Source organism: Lagenorhynchus albirostris, chromosome 9 (genome assembly GCF_949774975.1).
Source record: "Lagenorhynchus albirostris chromosome 9, mLagAlb1.1, whole genome shotgun sequence".
Lineage (NCBI taxonomy): Eukaryota > Metazoa > Chordata > Mammalia > Artiodactyla > Delphinidae > Lagenorhynchus > Lagenorhynchus albirostris.
Genome location: NC_083103.1, coordinates 56,165,068 through 56,186,490, shown reverse-complemented (window position 1 = coordinate 56,186,490; position 21,423 = coordinate 56,165,068). Strand labels below are relative to the sequence as shown.

At 51.8% G+C, this 21,423-nt stretch overlaps 1 protein-coding gene across 1 annotated transcript in view; it reads left to right on the top strand.

Annotated features, from left to right (window-relative positions):
• Positions 1–662: 662 nt before the first annotated feature.
• Positions 663–21,423, top strand: part of TENM4 (teneurin transmembrane protein 4) — a 385,973-nt gene continuing 365,212 nt past the window's right edge. The window contains exons 1-2 of the mRNA XM_060160128.1: positions 663–948; positions 3,684–3,953. Coding sequence (XP_060016111.1) covers positions 726–948; positions 3,684–3,953 — 493 coding nt within the window. The 5' untranslated portion in view covers positions 663–725. The remainder of the gene's footprint in view (positions 949–3,683; positions 3,954–21,423) is intronic.

The following is a 21,423-nucleotide window of genomic DNA, read 5'->3' as shown; positions in this document are numbered from 1 at the left end:
AACAGGTAAGGCCCCTGCTCTCATGGTGCTTGCATATGAGTGCAAGAAAACAGACAATAAGCAGGTGATTATTTAATTATCTGGTGGTGATAACTGTGGATTGGTTGTTTATACCTTGGCTCATTTCCAGAAAAGGTTGGAGACAGTAATAATATCTCAGGACCTGTGACAATTGAATGAGATAATTATATGCAAAGCGCTTACTTACCCCAGTGCCTGAATATAGTCGTTCATCTCACAAATTCTTAAAGAGCCCCTGTTCTGCGTGAGGCCCTGTCCCAGCCGGAGGACTGATGGGAACACACACCGGGTTCACATCTATAGCAGGATTGGGAAAACTAGTGCCCTCTGGCCTTTGTTGTCAGCTTCCTTGATAGACATCACTGAAGGAGAGGCTGAGGGCATCTCCACAGGGGAGACAGGTCGGACAGGTCGGTCGTGTAGCAGGAAGAGAAAGGATTCATCATAACAAGCCTTGGGTGCAAGTCCCCCTGTGCTACTTATGGCTGCGTGGCCGTGGAGCGACGCCCTCCCCTCCAGAGCCTGAGGCCCCTTGTCCACAGCACTGCCGGGTGAATCGAGGTCTGGGATGGACCCGGGGATTGCCTTTGCCCCCTGGGGCCGGAACTGACGCCCTTTCTTTGGTTTCTCGGGCTCCAGACCACTCAGCCCTGAGTGCGGCGAGGACCCTGTTCGTGGATGTGGAGGAGCGCCGGCCGGAGGCCATGGACGTTAAGGAGAGGAAGCCGTACCGCTCGCTGACCCGGCGCCGCGACGCCGAGCGCCGCTACACCAGCTCGTCCGGAGACAGCGAGGAGGGCAAAGCTCCGCAGAAGTCCTACAGCTCCAGCGAGACCCTCAAGGCCTACGACCAGGACGCCCGCCTCGCCTACGGCAGTCGCGTCAAGGACATGGTGCCGCAGGAGGCCGAGGAGTTCTGCCGCGCAGGTGAGGGCGGCCGGGGCGGGGCTTGAGGCGCGCCTGCGCACTAGTGTACCTCCCTCCCCCCTCCCCCCGGGGCGTGGGCGCGCATGAGCAGCGACTGGAGCCCAGCGGGGTGGAGGGCGCCCGTCCGCACCAGCACTCCGCTAGTTTGGCACCTAGACCTGGTCAGAGCCTGCCCTGTATTTCATTCTTAGTTCATTCGTTTTCATGCTCACCTCCTTCGTGGGCGTAATGAGGTGGTTAGGAGCTGAGTTCTGACCACCACCGGCTCGCCTCTAAGCCTCCCCTGGTAGACGGCCATGAGTACTCGCTACTGCACTGAATTGTCCTGAGGACTAATGAGATGACGCGTTGCGAGGTAAGTGCGATGACGCCATGCCTCTCCCACTAGGCCTGGATCCACAGGAAAGCTGACCTGTTAACAAGGCTGCCTCTCCTGCTTTAAAGACGAGGGGTCTGGGCTTCCCTGGTGGCGCAGTGGTTGAGAGTCCGCCTGCCGATGCAGGGGACACGGGTTCGTGCCCCGGTCCGGGAAGATCCCACATGCCGCGGAGCGGCTGGGCCCGTGAGCCATGGCTGCTGAGCCTGCGCGTCCGGAGCCTGTGCTCCGTGACGGGAGAGGCCACAACAGTGAGAGGCCCGCGTACCGCAAAAAAAAAAAAAAAAAGACGAGGGGTCTTCAGCTCTTTCCCATTTGTGGTTAACAGCTCGAACTCTGACATCAGACCGACCTGATTTGAATTCTGGCTCTGCCATTTTTACTGCCCTCAGTGTCTTCACCTGGGCAGTGGGATCACAGCCATGCCTCCTAATTGCAAGGTGGTGGGGAGGATTGATGAGGACTGAAAATAGAGCATTTGACCCTTGCACAGAGCAAGTGCTTCAGAAATGCTGCCGGCTACTGATTGTTCTCTCTGGGTCTCAGCGAGGGGAGGGGACAAATGGTGAGCCCTGCCAGGCCCAGGTTGGCCTGGATGCCATCCTAGCACGGGAGGCTCCAAAGGGAACCCCTCTTATCTTCATAAATAACAAATGAGAAGCATTCTCAGCTCATAGGCAGCAGGCATGGACACTGCAGCTTACAAAGTTCTCTCTCTCCCGTTACCTCCCTGGAGCCTCAAAAATCCTGTGAGGGTAGCAGAGTCCTCTCCTCCCACCTTCCCTCTCCCTTTATCCATCCTCCAGAGTGCTACCAGAGTGTGTCTGTCTGATTATTTAACTACCTTTCGCTGAGCACTTACTCTGTGGCAGGCTGGACATGGAGCTGACTAGGACCCTGGGAGGCACAGGGGTTCCTGGTTAAGAGCGATGCACATGACTGGGAGAGGAGGCCATCTCCGGGGGTTCCCCTCCTGCCTCACTGGCAGTTCCTTCTTCCTTCCTTTGCAGGCTTGTCCTCTTCAGTCCTGACCCTGGTTGCGGGATCCTTCAAAGCACGGGCATCTACCTCTTCTCTCTTCTTACTCCGCTCTTCCCGGTTACTCTCATCCGCAAACCTCTGAGCTCCCACCCTGATACCCCGCCCTCTGCCTCTGTGCTCCCAGCACACTCTCCGTGGATCCCCCCACTTGGGGCTTTAGCCCTTCATCATGGCCTGGGCTGTGTGTCCCCCGCTTGACTGTGAGCTCTGTGAGGTCAGGCACCACGCCCTGCTCGTTGCTGTACATCAGTACCCGACGGCAGCTTGGATTGGGTTAAATGTGGTGCTGCCTGGTTGTAAGTCCATTTCCTAGATCGGTGGCTTAACTGGAATATGATCCTTAGCGCCTTCGTCTGCCGGTCTTCCTCATCCCCCAGTACACTCGTGGGAATGTTAAAAATATGGAAGAAGCTGTCCCTGAGTAAACACTGAGTAATGTGGAGGCTGTGTTTCCCATAGAAGTCAGTATCCCCTTTGTCCCTCAAACACATCCCTGAGTGAACTCCCCACACCCAGGTCTTCCCGGCCTCTGTCGTGGGCACAGCCAGGCTTTCCCGGGGCCTCGAGAGACCTGTCAGCGGCCCAGCCTCGGCTGTGCGCTTGGCTCCCTGGGTTACCCCAGAGGCTGCTGGTTCCTGTCACAGCCCACCTGGCGTGAGGAAACAGAAGGCAGAGCCGACCTCCTTGTGCAAGGCCCACTTTTCTCAGCCGGTCACCATCTTCTTCACTTTCCTGCTCCAGGCTTTCCTGAGCCGGCTGGAAAGGAACGTCTGGTCCCAGGGAACCATTGGCATTTCATGGACCAGGCTTCTGCCCTGCTCAGGAGCCCCCCTTGCTGGCAGGCCCTCCCTGGGCTGGAAGAGGAGAGCTGAAGCTCTCTGTCCAATTTAGCAGACACGTACTGAGCCCGCACTGGGTACCGGGTTGCCTTCTAGGCCCAGGGAATAGGAATGAACGGGACACAGTCCCTGCCCCTGTGGAGGCATCTCGAGCAGAGGACCCAGGCTCTTACGCAGTTCTGCTCTGCGGCATGACCAGGACCGAGGACTCTCAGAGGCAGCTCGGAGGAAGAAGCAGGGACTCCCACACAGGGTGTAGGATGAGGGGAGGCTTCTCAGATGAGGGGCCATTTGTATTAGGCCCTCCATAAAGGGGTGGAGGGTTCGGGCTGGTGGAGAGGGTGCAGAGGAAAGGCCCGGGCATTGAACATCACAGTGAGCTCAAAGGACAAGAGTGAGTCCTGGGGTAGGGGCCGGGCTTCTGGTGGGGAGATGCCCCCCCTCACGCCCTGATCCCGCTCCCCCGCCTTCCCTCCTAGGCACCAACTTCACCCTGCGTGAGCTGGGCCTGGGGGAGGTGACGCCCCCGCACGGGACCCTGTACCGGACAGACATCGGCCTCCCCCACTGTGGCTACTCCATGGGGGCCAGCTCCGAGGCCGACCTGGAGACCGACCCTGTGCTGTCCCCCGAGCACCCCGTGCAGCTGTGGGGCCGCAGCACACGGTCGGGGCGCAGCTCCTGCCTGTCCAGCCGGGCCAACTCCAACCTCACGCTCACCGACACGGAGCACGAGAACGCGGAGACCGGTGAGTGGCCCGCTTGGCCTGTGCCGGGCGCCTGGGTTATGGGGCCGGGGGTTTTAATCACAGTATTGATCTTCTGCTCCATCCCTTGGGGCTCCGGTGAAGTCGGTGGAAAATTGCTTTGCTGTCCGTCGTCAAAAGGCAGAGCCTCTCGTAGGGTTGCGTGAAACCCCCGCCTGTGGGTGACAGGCCAGAGACGGGTTGCCGCACTTTCATTCCAGATGAGAGGGGTGCCGAAGGGGCAGGGTTACTGCTTACAAGGTGCCTGTGCGGGTGGGAGCAGATGGGCCAGAGGCTTCCACTCGGAAGCCCATCCTCTGCAGCTCATCCTCTCTGGCGGTCGCCGTGCCTGGTCCTGGTGGAACTCTGCTCACGCAGCCTCCAGCCTCCAGGTGCCCAACCACCCTGGGCACCCGCCACGCGTGCTGCCCCACTCCAGGGTCTTACGCTGATCAGAGGATAGCTTTCACACGAAAACTGTCACGCTGGAGTAACTTAAAACGCGTGTTTTTACCCCAGCTTTCCCATGATCTCATCTGCAGATTGGAGGAAGTGCTGTCTCTGGACTCTTCCACTCTCATCTCTGTAGCTCTCTTCCAAGGCCGGAGAGATGCTGTGGGAGAAAAAGAGGACAAGTTATTCACACGTCTCCTTTTTTGTGGGGAAGGAAAGGGAGCCGTGTTTCAGGATGTTCCTCTTTACTCTCGGACCTTGCTGGCAGATCTCTGAGGGACCCTGAGATAGATGCAGCCCTGCAGTGGGCCACCCGCTGAGGGAATTGCCCTTTCTGTGGCACCTTGTGCCCACAGTCTCTGGGCAACTTGTGCCCACAGTCTCTGGGCAGCTTGTGGATGAGGCCCACGTGAAGGAAGGAGGGTCCTGCTGGAGTCCGGCAGCAAAGACTTAGGGAGGGTGGCAGAGACCAGGACAGCCCCTCTGCCCTGGAGAGGGCTTTGTTTCCCAGAGGTCCAGTGAGGGGGTCTGCTGGCCCTGCCACACCAGAGGTGGGAAGGGGGACGTGAGGATGGCAATCTGAACGAGAACTGGAAGAATCAAGCCGGGTACCAGCGCCCCCTACTGGTTTCCAGCTCTAAGTGCAGGATCCTTTGATTCCTCCCCAGGATGTGGGGGGGATTGGAGAAGTGGTTTGAGGGTGGCGGGGGGCGTGTGTGGAGACACCAGGTCAGAGGTGAAGGCTTAGGTGGGTTATTCTCTGGAAAGGATGCTCCAGTGGGTTATGGCACAACACAATCCCAGATTTGGGATCAGGCAGGAGACTAGGTAAGGTCAGGGTCAGGTGGAGAAATCCATCTCCTACAAAAGTCAGGTGCAGCAGAATGGCAACTATTTGTTCCACCACTGCTGCTAGAGAACTTGGAGTTTTTCCTAGGGACGCACCTGTTTGAGGGGTAGAGGAACAGCAGGTCCCAAATACCAGCTTGGCAGTGTCACCCTCCCCTGATAATCCACCAGCCCTGGGAGGGGGTCAATGACCTCAGCATCTGAAGGGGTTCCCCTCTGTGCAGTGGGGAGCCATCCACACTCCCTCATCCACCTTCCCACCTCCTAGGCCCAAGCCCAGCCAGCAGCCCCCTTCTCTCCTCTGCACTACACGCTGAATTTGATGTGCGAGGCCTGTGCAGAGAAAATGGTGTCTAACTGGGAGGCAGGAAGCCTCAGTGCCATCACTGACCTAGGGTGTAGCATTGGATAAGTTAGATCCTTTCTCTAGACCTCAGTTTCCTCATCTGTAAAATAAGTAGTTTTAATGAAATCAGCATTTCTTGTATTCTGAGAATGTTAATAGTTCTTAGATTGAAGAGGGGTGGAGGGGAGTGCTCTGTGGTCAAATAATGTAGGAAACACTGAGTTAAAGGAACTTAAACCAGTTTCCTTACTGCAGGACTTCTCAGAGCCTTTAATACGTTAATATGCATGCTAATGGAGATATTAGCAAGGAGGGTTGCAAATTGATCTGAGAGTAAAAAACCCTTTATTCTCAGAGCATGCAACAGGACCAGTGTTCCAGTGAACACTTCTGGAGAATAAGTGAGCTGAATCACCTGTAGGCCCTTCTAGATCTAGGATTCCGTGATTCGAAGTCCTTACATTAAGGTGAAGGTGCACAAGAGGAACATGATAGTAATAACAACAATACTAGTTAATACCTGCTACTGATTGTTAGACCCCCATGCCCAGTGCTAAGTGCTTAGCTGAATGACCTCATTTACTCCCTCTACAACACGTTGAGATAGGTTTTATTACCCTCACTGTACCGGATAAGGAATCTGTAGCCCAGAGAGGTTAAGAAACCTGTGCAGGTCACATAGCTGGCAAGACGAGATCTGAACTCAGACCTGTATGATTCTAAAACCTTTACCCTTGTGGCCCTAATCATAGTGGATTTCCTCTGCAGCAAAGTACTTGGGTTGTTTGTTCGTTTGAAGGCTTCTTGCCATGGTGACAAATGATCATTTTTCCATAAAATCATGACAGAGTGAGGCACACACCACCCACTTTATTGTATATTCTCTGAGAGCTGAATTAAGCCTCTGTTGTGTGATAACGACATAGTGGGCGAGCCTGAAGAGCTTCAGGGTCTGATAACAGGGGCAGGGAGATGGTTGCCTGCTTCCCTGGCCATACCACCCTCTCCTTCCAATCATGCATTTCGGCATTGGGCCAGAGCGCTCTAAGTCTCACTGTGCTCACGGAAGATGGGCAGGCAAAGGAGGTGGGCAGGTGGATCTAACAAAGAGCTCCTCCCTGGCCGCCTCGTCCGTTCCAGGCCTGGACTTCCAAACTCAGACATCCTGCACCTGTCCACTTGCTTCAGGCTGCAAAATTATATTAGTGGCTTTGCTATACTGGAGTCTAAATAATGACAGTGACTCATCCTGGCAGTGAAGGAGCCATAGGGATGGCTCCCCTTTATGCACCCAAGGAGGTTGACAGCTTTGTTGTCAACCGGAACTTACAGCTGAGGACTGGGGCCCAGAGGTGAAGGGCGTGCGGCGGCCGTGTACCTAGCTGAGCTGGAGCCAGGCTCTATGCAGAAGTCTCCATTCTTTCCCGGCTTCCCCCTCTTCTTCCTGCCCCTTCCGCTCTCACATCTTTCTCCACTGCCCTTGTCTCTTGGTCTCGCATTCATCCCCCTGAGCCCAGTTCTCTCTTTTATCTGTGATGAGAACTCTGATCTTACCATCAGAACAGGGCTTAACTCCACTGGACATATCAGCCAACACATCACATTATGGCCAGTTTCAGGAGCAGGGGGAGGCCATGCTGAGGACCTGTCATTGTCAAGCTGCTGCACAAGGGCCATTGCCTTCAACCCTCATGACAGCACCGTGGCACCCCCATTTCCCAGATGGGAAAACTGAGGCTCCCAAAAGGTCAACTGACTTGCCAGAGATTGTACAGCCAGTCATTCAGCAAGTCGGCAAAGCTTGGATTTGAACTCAGGTCTCTCTGATGCTATAGTTTGAGCCCTCTGCCCACCTCTTTTGGAATCAGCAGCTGAGGACACCAAAGCATGACCCCCGGCAACTTCCAGCCACAGGAACATCGACTCTGCCTCCACATCCGGCCTTGCATTAGTCAATAGTAATTGTCAACAGTATTGATAGTGGTGGAGGCTTTTGCTGAGGTCATGGTGACGCTGCATGCAGCTGCCATCAATAATAACTTTTTATGGGTCCATTAAAGCCAGTTTCTGCCCCCGAAGGTTAATGTCAGCAGCTTTTATGTCGCTGCTTAATATCCAAAATAAATACAGAATTGACGGGGTAATGTAAACACAAATCTTCCCCCTCAGGGGCGTCAGGCGGAGCCGGCCCCCAGGCCTCTCCTGCTGAGCAGAGCCACAGCAAGCAGGAGCTGGCATCATGCCGGGCACACACTTGGCATCCTCTAAGTGTTTTTTAGAAAGCAGAGGTTGCACTGTGAGCTCCGTTTCCAACCACGAGGTCAGGTGGACACAGTGTCTGTTTTGTAGATTCCTTCTGTGATTTGTTCTGTAGCTATGCTGAGCTCCTTCAGTGGACCAGGCATCGTTCTCGAATCAAGAATCTAGATGAATAGCAGGGGAGGTGGAGCTATGACAGCCTTGCAGCCCTATCTGTGGTGGAGGTTTAGCAGGCAGTGTGGCAGGGTGGAAAGAGCTGGTTCCAGATCTAGTGAGGAGACTTGGTCTCGAATCCTGGACCATGTCCCAGTTCTGAAACCTTGAGCAAGTCACCTCACCTGTCTATGCCACAGTTTCCTCATTTCTAAAACAGTGTGCCAGCGATTACCCAGGGCTGGGAGAAGGGAAATGGGGAGTTCGTGTTTAATGGGTACCAAGTATCAGTTTGGGATGATGGAAAAGTTCTGGAGATGGATAGCGGTGATGATTGCACCACAACGTGAACGTACTTAATGCCGTTGAATCGTGCGCTTAAAAACGGTTAAAAGGCTTTTAGCTATTCATATTGTTTAAAGAGCTGTGGGATGACAGTAGAAGGAGCCATTCGTTTTGCCCTGAGGGTACAAAGGCTCATCCCTTCGTTCCACTCACACTGTGCCCCGGAGTTTGAAGTCCAGCCGAGTAGGATTGCACTGAGCGTGAGGGATCTGAGAGAGGCATTCCCAGTAGAGGCAGGTTGCTGGAGCCAAGGTTTGGAGGCATAAAGAGGTGTGGTGGGTCTGGGGAATAGTGAGCATTTGCTCCCGAGCTCTAATCCCAGAGGCAAATTGAGAAATTCACTTAGAAAAGAAACAAGGAAACAAGCACAGTTACACCCAAATTATCAAGCAGCCTGGGTGTCAAAAGGGAGATTACTGGGTAACCTAATTAGGCAGCCAGACTGTTTATTGAGAGTCTGTAGATTAGGTGAGCATCCTGAAGCCCAGTGAGAAAGAAGCTCATTACCAATTTAACTCCATTTATCCTCTACCCTCCCTGGCCCCATGCTCACCAGATTTAGTTTTTAAAATCCGTAAGAAAAGCTCTCATTAATTCCCTAAGCGGCCAGAGTACTGTAGCTACTCAGCCACTGGACACGAGGCTCCCTTCTCTAGGACAGGAAGCTGGGTTCGTTCCGCTGGGGTAGGGATTCTACCCCTATATTTGACTACCCTTCTGCCCCACAAGCAGGCTCACACTCCCTCCCATACTGCAGAAGTACCTGATGTTTTCAGGGAGTTAGAGTCTCTTACTGGACAGAGTTATCCACATAATGAGGACTGTAAGCCCCCAAGTTCCAGAAAGGATTGAGGAGGGCCTAGTACAGTCAGAGCATCTGAGAATCTGGGAGCTAGAAGGAACCTTAGAGACAACAAACGCATGGATTCTTAACCTTTCCCCATTTTCCTAGACTAGTTTCTTAGTCAAGAAAACTATGACTTAGAGAGCTTAGGTGACTTGCTAACAGTGGCACAGCTAGTAAATGGCAGAGCCAGGGTTTGAATCCAGATCTGCCTCACTCCACTGCCTGTTATCTTTCTTGACCACTGCACTCTGCAGTTTGTTCTGTTTTATAGAAACATGTTTTCATTAGCTCAATGCTAATAAAATATACACAACCTGAGAGCTGATTCTTGCTGTATCCGGAAGGTAAACTTCTTTGTCACTGTTAGAAACTGCCGGAAGAGAAATTGAATCCGTAACCTGTTAGAGCTACTCAGGACCCTAGAGATTATGCCAGGTCACTCTCTAATTGTGACATGCTGGAGAAAAGACATTTAAAGTAGACATTGTAGAGGTTTAAGGGAAGAAGTCCAACCAGTAGGTTTCTGAGAAGGTTTTATGGAAGAAGTGCTGGTCCCTGGGCTTTGAGGGACGGGAGGGATTCTACCAGGTAAGGAGGGGGAAGAAAGGGCATTCTCTGTGGACGAAGGCATGGAGGAGGACAAATGTCAGGTGTGTCCCGTGAGGCTGGAACATCGGGTGTGACTGGGGATATGGGGGCAGAGAGTACTGGGAGGGAAAGTTGGAGAGTTAGGCAGATCCTCTGTCATTTAGCAGCTGTTTGTTGAGCACCTACTGTTATAGGTATTGGGGTTCCAGCCTGATCCAGACAGACAAAACTGCCCACTCATCAGTGGGGAGACTGATCAACAAGCTTAAAAACTACACTATATAGGATGTTTCAAGATGTTAAGTGTTACAGGAGAGGGGATAGGGAATGCCAGGGTGGGACTGGGGGTGCAGCCAGAGGAGGCTTCACTGAGAAGATGACATGTGAGGTAGGCGAGGGAGCTGGCGGCGAGGAAGTCCGGAGGCAAAGCCATCCCGGCAGAGGGAAGGGCGGGTTCAAGGGCCTTGGGGCAGGAGGGTGTCTGCATTGTTCCAAAACATCAGGGAGGCCAGCGTGGCTGCAGTGGGGAGATCAGAGAGGGCACGTGGGGTAGGGCCCACGTGCAGGCCATGGCAGGGAGAATCACAGGAGGCTCTGGGCTGGGGGCTGGGGACTGACGGGGTCTGACTGATACTTGGACAGGGTCATTCTGGAAGCAGCAGTGTTGAACTCCAGCGGGCTGTGTCTGAGTAGGAGGCTACTGCAGTAATTCAGGAAAGGGGGTGGGCGCTCAGGCCAGGACCAGTGCGTGGAGATGGTGAGGATGGGGTCTGTACCTGGGGAGGGGAACCAGCTGCCCTTCCCTGCTCCACCCCAGGGCCTCGTGAGCAGTGAGGAAGACTACAGTATTCTTAGGTTCTGTGACCAAAATGGGGTCCCAGGTACTCTAAGGGGAGGGGGCTCACATCTGATCCTTCTCCTGGCCTCAAAGCTCCTTCAGCCCAGCTGCAGAGTCCTTTAGTATTGGCCTGTCCCATGCCGCTCCCCGCTGTCTCTCTCAAAGCTCATGGCCTTGGTCATGAACCACACCCCTTGTCCCTTCCTCACACCATACTCCCTCCATCCAGCTGCTGATCATCTGGATCTCTGACCTTGTTGCCCGACTCCTGCTCCCAGCCTTGTCATGCTGCCCCCAGGAGACTCTTGGTCCCATCTCTTTTGTTATCATCTTGACTTCTCTGTGTCCGTAATTCCAGCCTTTCCTTCTGCTCAGCTGCCTCAGACTGCCTTGGTGAAGTCTGACCTGGGGCCTCCTCTCCATGGCACCACCTCTGCTGGAATTGCTGTGATCTGGGAGCTGGTATCTGACAGCCACTAATATTGTTGTTCTTGTGAGTTCCTTGTAAGAAGACTTTAAATACATCCCAAATCCGCTCCCCACTGGTGCGCACTGCAGCACTCCCTGGTGGGCAGTACGTGCTAATACAAGCGCACCCTCCTTCTGAACTGGGAGGAGGGAAAAACAGGCCCGGAAAGCTACGCTAAATTAAGATAGATTGCGCTTGTGAAACTAGGTTAGGACCCGCTGTGTGTGCTGAGAGGTACAGTGGTCTAGAGTTTTGCTTTTAATCTGAGCCAACATGACTTTCAGTTCCAGTGGAAGCAGTGATGTGCACAATGACAAACTTCCTACCAAAAGACATTTGCAAGGCATTATTTCCTCTTGTAAGCTCAGCTTTGTCCAGGGAGAGTGGCTCTTGGCCGGTTTCAACTTCATATAATCCAGGATGACTTCAGGGAGGAAAGAGAGTAACCGATGGTGAGGAAGGAGCTTCCTGCCCACAGGAGCCTAGTTCCAGTGCTGGGGTGTGTGGAATCCAGGGATGAATCTGGTTTCAGTGTTAGGCTCTGTCACCAGACCCAGTGTGACCTTGAGCAAGTTACTTCTCCTCTCTGGACGTCAGTTTCCCCCTGAGCCAAATGGGATCATTGGACTCTCAGGCAGCAAGATAACTGGGAACAGCATGGGCTTGGAGTCACACTCAGAATCCCAGCTCAGCCACTCAGGAATTGGGTGATGTTGTGCGAATGACTGGATCTCACTGAGCCTCAGTTTCTTCATCTGCAACATGGGAATGAACACATGCCTACCTCCTAAAGCTGTAAGGAGCACAAAAGGCAAGTGTGCACATGAAAGATACAGGGCTTCCTTTTCCCAGCTGTGGGCCGTAACTGATCCTGAGATCAGTGCTGTGTTTCAGCACCATCATTTAAAATAACAGGAATAAATGGATGAGAGAGGAGCAGAATAGAATAGAGTACATCAAACATAGTGAAGTCAGTGTTATTTTGTGAATTTTTGTTTTAGCTGTACTTTACACACAGCACCTGTACTGGGTTGCCACTTACAATGTATTTCTTACTATGCAATTCAGTTAAAAATAATAAGTTTAAAAGATGGTACTTGGCACATAGCAGGACCTGATGAATGTTAATTCCTTTCCTTCAAGGGCCCCTCAGCTTGAAGATTCCATGATTCATGCTGTCATAGTCTTGTCTAAAAACTATTGGCGTAGTACTTCTAGGGCCCCCTTATGGAGAATGAGTGCATTTCTGGGCAGGGCCTCATGATTCAGTTAAAAGAAGCTGGGCAGGCTTCCCTGGTGGCGCAGTGGTTGAGAGTCCGCCTGCCGATGCAGGGGACACGGGTTCGTGCCCCGGTCTGGGAAGATCCCACATGCCGCGGAGCGGCTGGGCCCATGAGCCATGGCCGCTGAGCCTGCGCGTCCGGAGCCTGTGCTCCGCTACGGGAGAGGCCACAACAGTAAGAGGCCTGCGTACCGCAAAAAAAAACAAAAAGAAGCTGGGCTCTGGGATCAGATGGACTTGCCCAAGGTCACACGGCTTATATAATGACAAAGCTGGAATCCCTGGGTTGTAGGACCTGGCCATCTCTCCCCTTGCCTCCCACAGCTTCCTCCTATGTAAATGGCTGTTGGGGTAACTGATAAGCCCTTGAGTAGCTACGGGCAGCAGAAAAAGCACCCCAAACAGGATAAGCTGACAGGAGGATCCAGGGGCCTTAATCTGGGTTCACGTAACCAGCTGAATATCTCCATCAGCACAAAGGCAACTGGAGAGGAACCCAGGGCAAACACGCACAAGCACCACGTGCAGCCAGCGTGTCGAGATGAATTTGGTTTCCCCCAGCCCATGGGTCCTTGCCACAAATTTCATTTCACACTAATCAACCCAGGCAGACTGACCACAATATAGAAATGACTTTCTTTCCTTTAACTTTGGACTGGAGGAAAACTTGTGAAGCAAAGTGTGAGGAAGGGCTCCTGGGGGTTCATATGGGTTTGAGACATGAAGCATAGCGGGCAGAGAGTGACAGTCATTACCCACAGGATCCCCGGAACCAGGCTCAGTGCAAACCCCACAAAAGACCTCTTTAGGGAAGAGGTCTCAGAGAAGCCCAGACCCTCCCCCAGACTCTTCCCAAAGCTACAGGCCCAACTTCCTCTGATGATGGGGTGCAGCAGTGGTGAGGGCTTCCCTGGTGGCGCAGTGGTTGAGAGTCCGCCTGCCGACGCAGGGGACACGGGTTCGTGCTCCGGTCCGGGAGGATCCCACATGCCGCAAAGCGGCTGGGCCCATGAGCCATGGCCGTTGGGCCTGCGTGTCCGGAGCCTGTGCTCCGCAGCGGGAGGGGCCGCAACAGGAGGGGCCTCAACAGTGAGAGGCCCACATACCGCAAAACAAAAAACAAAACAAAAACAAACTAGCCTCAGGTCTGACTCCTGGCTGTATGGACTGTTGAGGAATTAGCAAGAAGTTTGTCATGGCTGAGCCTATGGAAATTAAGCGTTGAGGCCTGAGAGGAAAGCTGGGTTCCAGCATGGTAGACGATGGTTAGGAATTGCTGGCTTCAGCCTTTCCCGTGAAGGTCATAAGAAACCACAAAAAAAAGGTTTAAGCAGGGAGTGGTCAGAGGTGGCAGGTACTTCCCCTGATTCAGAGGAGGACATCAGCCCATTAGATAGAAGGTTTTTCCCCCATTTCATGGATGATGAATGGATGGAATTGTGTCCCTCCCTAAATTCCTATGTTGAAGCTCTCACCCCTAATGTGATGCTCTTTGGAATTGGGGCCTTTGGGAGATACTTAAGCTTATTAGGTAAGGTTATGAGGATGGGGGGCCCCTCCTGATGGAATTAGTGCCTTAGGAAGAGGAAGAGAGAGATTGCTTTCTCCAGGCACACACACTGAGGAAAATCCATATGTGAACACAGCAAGAAGGCAGCAGTCTGCAAGCCAGGAAGAGAGTCCTCACCAGAACCTGACCATGCTGGCACCCTCCAGAACAGTGAGAAAATACATTTCTGCCATTTAGGCCACCTGGTCTGGGTACCCCAGGCTGACTAAGGCCCCCAAAGCTTAAGTCACCTGCCAGCCAGGAGATCACAAAGCTGATACGTAACGCAGGGCAATTAGAATCCAAAGGGCTTACCCCTGACCACATTGCCTCATGGAAACAGGAATGCAAAAATTTGAGTGAATGACAACCAATGCTTTTGTGGTTTAAAAGGTGCGAAAATCCCCTCCAAAAACACCGCAACTTACACTTATAAGCACAGACTCTGGAGCCAGACTGCCTGGGTTTGAACCCCAGCTCTTCTTATTAACTGTGTTACCTTGTGTTACACAAGGCAAGTTTCTAAATCTCTCCGTGCCTCAGTGTCCTCACCTATAAAATGGGGATAATTCTACTGACTGCCTCATTGCATGGTTATGAATTAAATGAGCTCAGAGAGTTACAGCACCTAGGATAGCACCCGGCGCCTAGGTAGTGCTATATAAGCATATAGTGTTGTTATTAGCAATTGTGCAGCATTTTGTGAATCACAAAGTGTTTTCACTTTTTGTTTAACATTTGCAACGACCTTTGAGATAGACAGAGGTCTCATCGTCATTTGAAGGTGCTCTGAGCTCACACAGCTGGAGAGTGGCAGAGATGGGATTCAACCCCAGGTCTCTCTGACCCCACACCCATGCACTGCTGTTCACAACTACAGGCAGACCTCAGAGATGCTGCGGGTTTGGTTCCAGACCACCCAAATAAGAGAGTATTGCAATAAAGCAAGTCACACAATTTTTTTTTTTTTGGTTTTCCAGTGCATATAGAAGTTATGTTTACACTATTCTGTAGTCTATTAAGTGTGCAATAGTATTATGTCTAAAAAAAATTATATACATACCTTAAATAAAAAATACTTTATGGTTAAAAGATGCTAACCATTATCTGACAGCGCAGGGTTTCCACAAACCTGCCACAATTTTTTAAAAAATGAAATATCTGGGAAGCGCAATAAAATGGGGTATGCCTGAATATATGGCAGCTGGTCAAAGCCGACTCCCCAGTTGCCAAGGTCAAGTGTGAAAAGACTCCAGCAGGCCTGATTTTCCTCAGACCAGTCTCTCCCAGTCGGCTCTGTGAGAAGGCTCTCAGACCAGGCTCTCTGTTCTGGAAGAAACTTTCCTTCAAAGAAATAGCCAAACCCTTTACATTCGAGACACCAAAGAGGACTTTTCTTTCCACGACCGCTCAGCAACCTGGCTCCCAAATGAGCATGCCGCTCTTCACTTTGTAGGACCTTAACTACAAAACAAATTGCTCTCCTGAATGTGCCCCCAAGAAGGAAATAATCACATGGAACAAACCAAAGTGTGGTGTAAACAAATTACAAACAATTGTAAACACTTGTTGACCGTTCCAGCTGCTGTATGGATGGCAGAGGGAGGAGAGGAGCCACCGTGGGTGTGAAGTGGGCTGTGAAAAGGCAGAGGAGGCTCTGCAAACAGGAACCGAACGGCCAAGTCAGAAGTTAGCATGTGACAAGCGAGGCTCCTTGGGCATCTCCCGCCCTGCGGCCTCACGTGGTTGGAAAAGGAGAGAAGCGGCTTAAGCCCAAAGGATTTACCCCGCTTTCTACCTGCATCCACCACTTTCAATAATTTCTTACTTCAGCACTAGAGTTAGTGCTAAAAGATGCGTTTCAGTTGGAGAAAATATCGTGTCATTTTTTTCCCCAACTAGATCTAACAAGCTCTTCAGGTGTCTGCTCTGGCATTTGCCTGTTATTCTTCACACTTAGGAAGTATGTCTGAGCTCATGACACCATGAATACCCGACATTTCATGAATTATCACATCGCCACCTTGGTCCGGGGCACCTGAGCCCCCATCCTGTCTTTGAACCCTGACAGTGGACCTTCGAACTTGAAGCCTGTGTCGAGGGGTGTTGGAGGGCTCACAGGGCTCAGCACATAGTGGGACTCACGGCTAATATTTATTATAGCAAAAGGATAAATAGCAAACCAGCAAAGGGGAAAGATGCACAGGGCGAAATCCAGGGGAAACCAGGTGCAAGCTTCCAAGCGTTGTCCCTTAGCAGAGTCACTCAGGATGTGTTTGATTCCTCCAGCAGCGAGCTGTGATGACAAAAGTGCTGTCCAGCAGGGAAGCTCGAGAGAGACCCCTTGGCCAAAGATTTTATCGGGGGCTGGGCACACAGGCACCCTCTGCCTAGCACAGGCCAAAATGCCAGACTCTCAAAGGGAAGCAGGTATTTAGCATAAGCCCTCATTATTTGTCCACACGGTCTAGGCACAGGAAGCCACCCTTCTCATTTAGAGAAGGTTCTATATCAGGTAAGGAACTGCTTACCAGCCAAGTTTCCAGATGCCAGCCAAGAGCCAGCCTTGCAAGCACACCTTTCTAAGGATCTTAGGCTGCTGTGTTGACTCTTCTCTGCACAAGCCTCTGATCCTCCCCTCCTGTTTACTAGTGAGTAATCCTAGCCGCTCACCCAGCGTATACCTCTCAGGTCAGCTGTGTAGACATTTCTCTATGCTTGTCTTTCAGGCATTAACAGTGATTGTAAACTTTATTGAGAAAGAAAGAAATTGCTTAATACAGAAAGCTCACTACTGGTGCTGGTAATGAAAGAGAAGAGAAAATAAAATGATGGATCTCAGGAAAAAGAAAAACATGTTAAATGATCTCACAGCGGGACAGTGCTACTTGGTCTACAGTGGTATTGATGGTTTGAGGTGGGGGGGAGGGAAGTTGTGAGGCTCAGTGACTGAACAGGTGCCACGGACACGTGTGCATCCTTTCAGTAGCACGTGGCAGGCAGCGTGTTAGTGCAGCACGAATGCTGAGGTGAAGCCGGCATGGTCTCTGGCCCCAGGGGCTCACGGTGTAGAGAAGACAAACACGTAGCTAGGCAGTATCCCACAGAGTGCCACATGATTGCCGTCAATGACCCTGGATGGCCGTCAGGCAGAGGACCAGCCGAAGAAACCTGGCCCTGCTGAGGCAACTGAATGAAATGATTCCCAAGACCTACAGCTCTGAGCACCCATCCAGGGAGAGCTGGGACAGGACCACAGGAAGAAGAACGTTCACCACGATGGCCTCTCAGGCCTACTGATCCTGGAACGCAGCTGTCAGGACTTCAATGGCAAAAGGCAGCTTGGAGGCTGTGGGTCCAGTGTGCCTACGTGATACAGAAGGTAGGCTAGGGGAGAAAGCTTCACCTGTGGTCAGGTGTGAAAAAGTCCCATACTCCCTCTTTGCTAGGGCAGGGCAACGTCCAAATCCCTTTTAGGCCTTCCAGCCAAAGGTGACCAGGAACTCACCCGTAGCTGAACCAAGATGGGTTTATTGACTCTTTGCGAAGAGGGAGGACATCCTGGGGGTTCATTGGGTGTACAGGAAAGGGTGTATGAAGTGATGTACAGGATGTGGCCGTATATTAGGTTATTTTGGGGGGGGGGCAGGTGAGTTCAAGGATGTAGGGAGCTTTGCTCTGGATACTGTCAGGAAGCAGGGGTGATTCTGTGCCCGGGTGTCTTAAAGAATCGTATGTAGAAGGCAGGAAGAATGAAGTGAGGTTAAAGTTGTAATTGGAAAAGAAGCAGCAGTTACTCGCATCAGCCAGGATGGTGGGGGGCGGCGGCTTTTCGGTCATTTTGTGGTTTGGACAATTTTCAGTTTTTGTCTAAGGTCGGACGTGATTGCAGAGTGGCCTTGCCCTTGTCCAGGTCCATTGTGATCAGAGTTTCCTATCTGAAGTTGGTGTGTAATATTGTCTATATTCAACAGGAGAAAGCCACGGCTGAGCTGTGAGGGCCAGGCCACTCCTGGCTGTTAGCAACTACTTTTGTCTCTCTCATCCCAAGACCCGGTGTCCCAGGATGACAGCTGGCTTCAAGGCCCTTCAGTGGCCTGTCCCACGATAAATCACAGCACCCTGGGAAAATAATAATGAAAATCACTTAGTTAATAAGAAGTACTATTATATTAATTAAGTACTACTAAATAATTACTTAACAATACATAGGTACTCAATAAATAATAAATGTTATTGAATATTTATTATAAGTCAGGTACCAGCTGAGCCTCTTTAAATAGATAATCTTGTTTCATCCTCTGAATATCTCGGCATGATTGGTATTTTGTGGGTTTTTTTGTAGATGAGGAAATAGAGCCTCAGACAGGTAAAGTGACTTCCTGGAAGCCACCTGTCTGTCTAGTAAGTGGTGGAGGACGAATTCACACACGGATCTGCCCGACTCCAAACCCTGTGCTTTCTCACTGTCATGGGACATCTTTGACACGTAGGGACAGGTGGGCACTGACGGGGATGGTTTGCCAGGCTGTGGCTGAGACTGGTGTTAGTCCAGAGAGCATGACAGCTCTGAGACAAATCCAGAGCGTGTTCACAGACAGGGAGTTTGGGGGACCACAAAAATGTCCCAGGCCGCAGGAGTCCAGGCCCTGGCAGAGTGCGGTGGTTCCTGGGAGCTGCTGTCATAGCACCAGCACAGTGAGCCCATGCCGGCATCCCCAGAGGGGACGGGGGTGCTGGGTCTATTTTTTTATTCCTGCACAGCTGGCTGATTCATATGGAAAAAGAGCTGCCCATTATTAAGTTTGTTTTCTACCACAGCGATGTCTTAATGAAACTTAATATCTATAGCTCAGAAGCTAGGAGGAAACTTTTAAGTCGGAGTGATTGTTAACTTTGCCGTCCCCTTCAGAGCTCAGCACTGTTTTATGGGCTGAGGGCGGGGGTGGGGGGGATCGGAAGACCTGCTGAAGTCGATGCCTTGGCCGGAGGCATTATTTTTCTTTCAGCGGCCCCATTTTGTATTTATCTAGAAACCTTCTCACCGATTTATGTAGCTCTAGGCAAGACCATGGTTTATTTATCTGTCTCAGTATAATCGGGACCTGGCACGTGACGTTCCGTGAATATGTGTAGCTTAGAATGGGTTCTCACAGCGTCGCCCTGATGACTGTTCATGCCCGTAGTGCCGAGCTGTAGACTGAAGCCCAGAAAGGGCAAACAGGAGATCAGAACTAATACTCGTTGGATGCTGTGTTAGTCTGCTGGGGCTGCTGTAACAAAGTACCACCAACTGGGTGCCTTAAAACAACAGGAATGTATTGCCTCACAGTTCTAGAGGCTAGAAGTTTACAATCAAGCTACTGACAAGGCCATGTTGCCCCTGAGACCTGCAGGGGAATCCTTCCCTGTCTCTTCCTAGTTGACAATGGGCCGCTGTCAATTCCTGGCGTTCCTGGCTTGTGCAGCACACTCCAGTCTCTGCTTTCATCATCACACGCCTTTGTCCCGCATGTCTCTGTCTTCACGTGGCTGTCTTCTTATCAGCACGCCGGTCATATTGAGTTAGGAGCCCGTCCTACTCCAGGTTGACTTTATCTTAACTAATTACATCGATAATGGCCCTATTTCCAAGTAAGGTCACATTCTTGGGTACTGGGGGTTAGGACTGTCTCTGGCTTTTCAGGGTGCTGTAACAAAAATACCATCGACTGGGCTGCTTAAACGACAGACATTTATTTCTCACAGTTCTGGACGCTGGAAGTCCAAGATCAAAGTGTCTACAGATTTGGTGTCTGGGGGCCCCCCCTCCTGCTGCTTTCTTCACATGGCAGAAGGGGTGAGGGAGCTCTTCAGGGTCCACCCTCAGTACCTAAGCACCTCTCAAAGACCCCACTTCCTAATACCATCACACTGGGGGGTTAGAATTTGAACATATGGATTGGAGGTGCAGGGCTGCAAACGTTCAGTCTATAGCAGACTTCAACACACCTTTTTCAGGGAAAAACACTTCAGTCCATGTGAGCTGCCTGTTAGCTTCCAGGCACCGTCTCAGGCCCCATCACCCCTCAGCAGCCTGGCTCTTGAGTGAGTCTGCAGCTTCTTAGTGTCCCAGGAACTATAAACAGTCTGAATGCTGTGGCAGTTGGGACACTCCACGCTGGACCACGGGGCCCTTGAGGCCTGGCTGTGGCGTCCCCTTCCTCTCCCTGGCATGTAGCACCCCAAGGGAGCCAGGTCAGGGCCCCAAATCTTGAGTTTCTTCTAAGTCAGTGAGCCCCTTCACTGGAGGTGTGGACGCCGCAGAGAAGATACCTGCCTGAGACCGTGGGGGGGACCCTGTGGCCTTGACTGTAATGCCAGGGGGTGTGAGCGTGTGAGGATACACACATGCGGCTGTGTGCAAGTACACGGCTAGGCCTGCTGCTTTCAGTGGGGGGGATTAGGGTGGTGTGTGTATGTGTAAAGTACGGGTACACGTGACAGTGTAGGAGCAGGGCTGCAAGACAAGGTCGGTGTCATTTATGTTGGGGGAATAAATGTCTGATGGTGTGGAAATCACATGTATAAGGGTGTGTGGGTCTGACTCTCCGTGAGGGTGGGTTTGTGTGTCTGTGCCCGCGTGAGGGAGCCGGTGGGGATTGCCGCCAAATACCTGTTGTATTTTAGACTCAGGCAGCAGGCGAAGGTGAAGTCTTTCCTCCCATGACAATGGGGAAGAAAGGCCTTGGGGGCCTTTTTTTTGCTTTGAAAAAAGAAAGCGGTATCATCCAGTCAGTGGTTGTTCATTAGGAACAGGTCCCAGGAAAGCTGCTGTGCGGCAGTACCAATAAATCACTCATTAACCGTCCGCGGCTGCCCGCCTCCACGCCTGCTGCTCTGCAGCTGGAGCTCCATCGGCAGCCGGGCCAGGGCCTATCCACTGCCGATTTATCAGGATGGGGGTGGGGAATGCATGTCTCCCTAGTACCCACCCTCTTCTAAGACCATGCCCAGGATGTACTAGACCAGAGAAGAGGGGGCTGAGCCTCCATTCATCGGTTCGTGGACTCAAGTCCAAGTTTCTGTGCATAAAGACCCCCCCATCCCACCCCTTCTGGCCTCACTGACCTCATCTCTCACCATTCTGTGTTGATTCAGGATCCAACTCAAGTGTTTCCTCATCACAGCCTCATAAACCTGTGTAGTTGATGGAGGGGAGCAAGCTCGTGGTGGGTACGCAGGAAATAAATTCTTGCCCAACCAGCCTCTGCCAGCTTTCGCACCAACGCAGCATCCACCAGCAATGGTTTAAAGTATGCAGTGGAGCTAAAACCACCATAGACTTTCCCATAGGAGGTGGAAAAGTAACCACTGTTTAATGGGTTACAGGGTTGGTTTTTCTTTTGGCGGGTGTGGAGGGTGATGACAATGTTCTAAAATAGATGGTAGTAATGGTGGCACAACATTGGGAACGTACAAAATGCCACTGAATAGTACACTCTAAAATGATAAA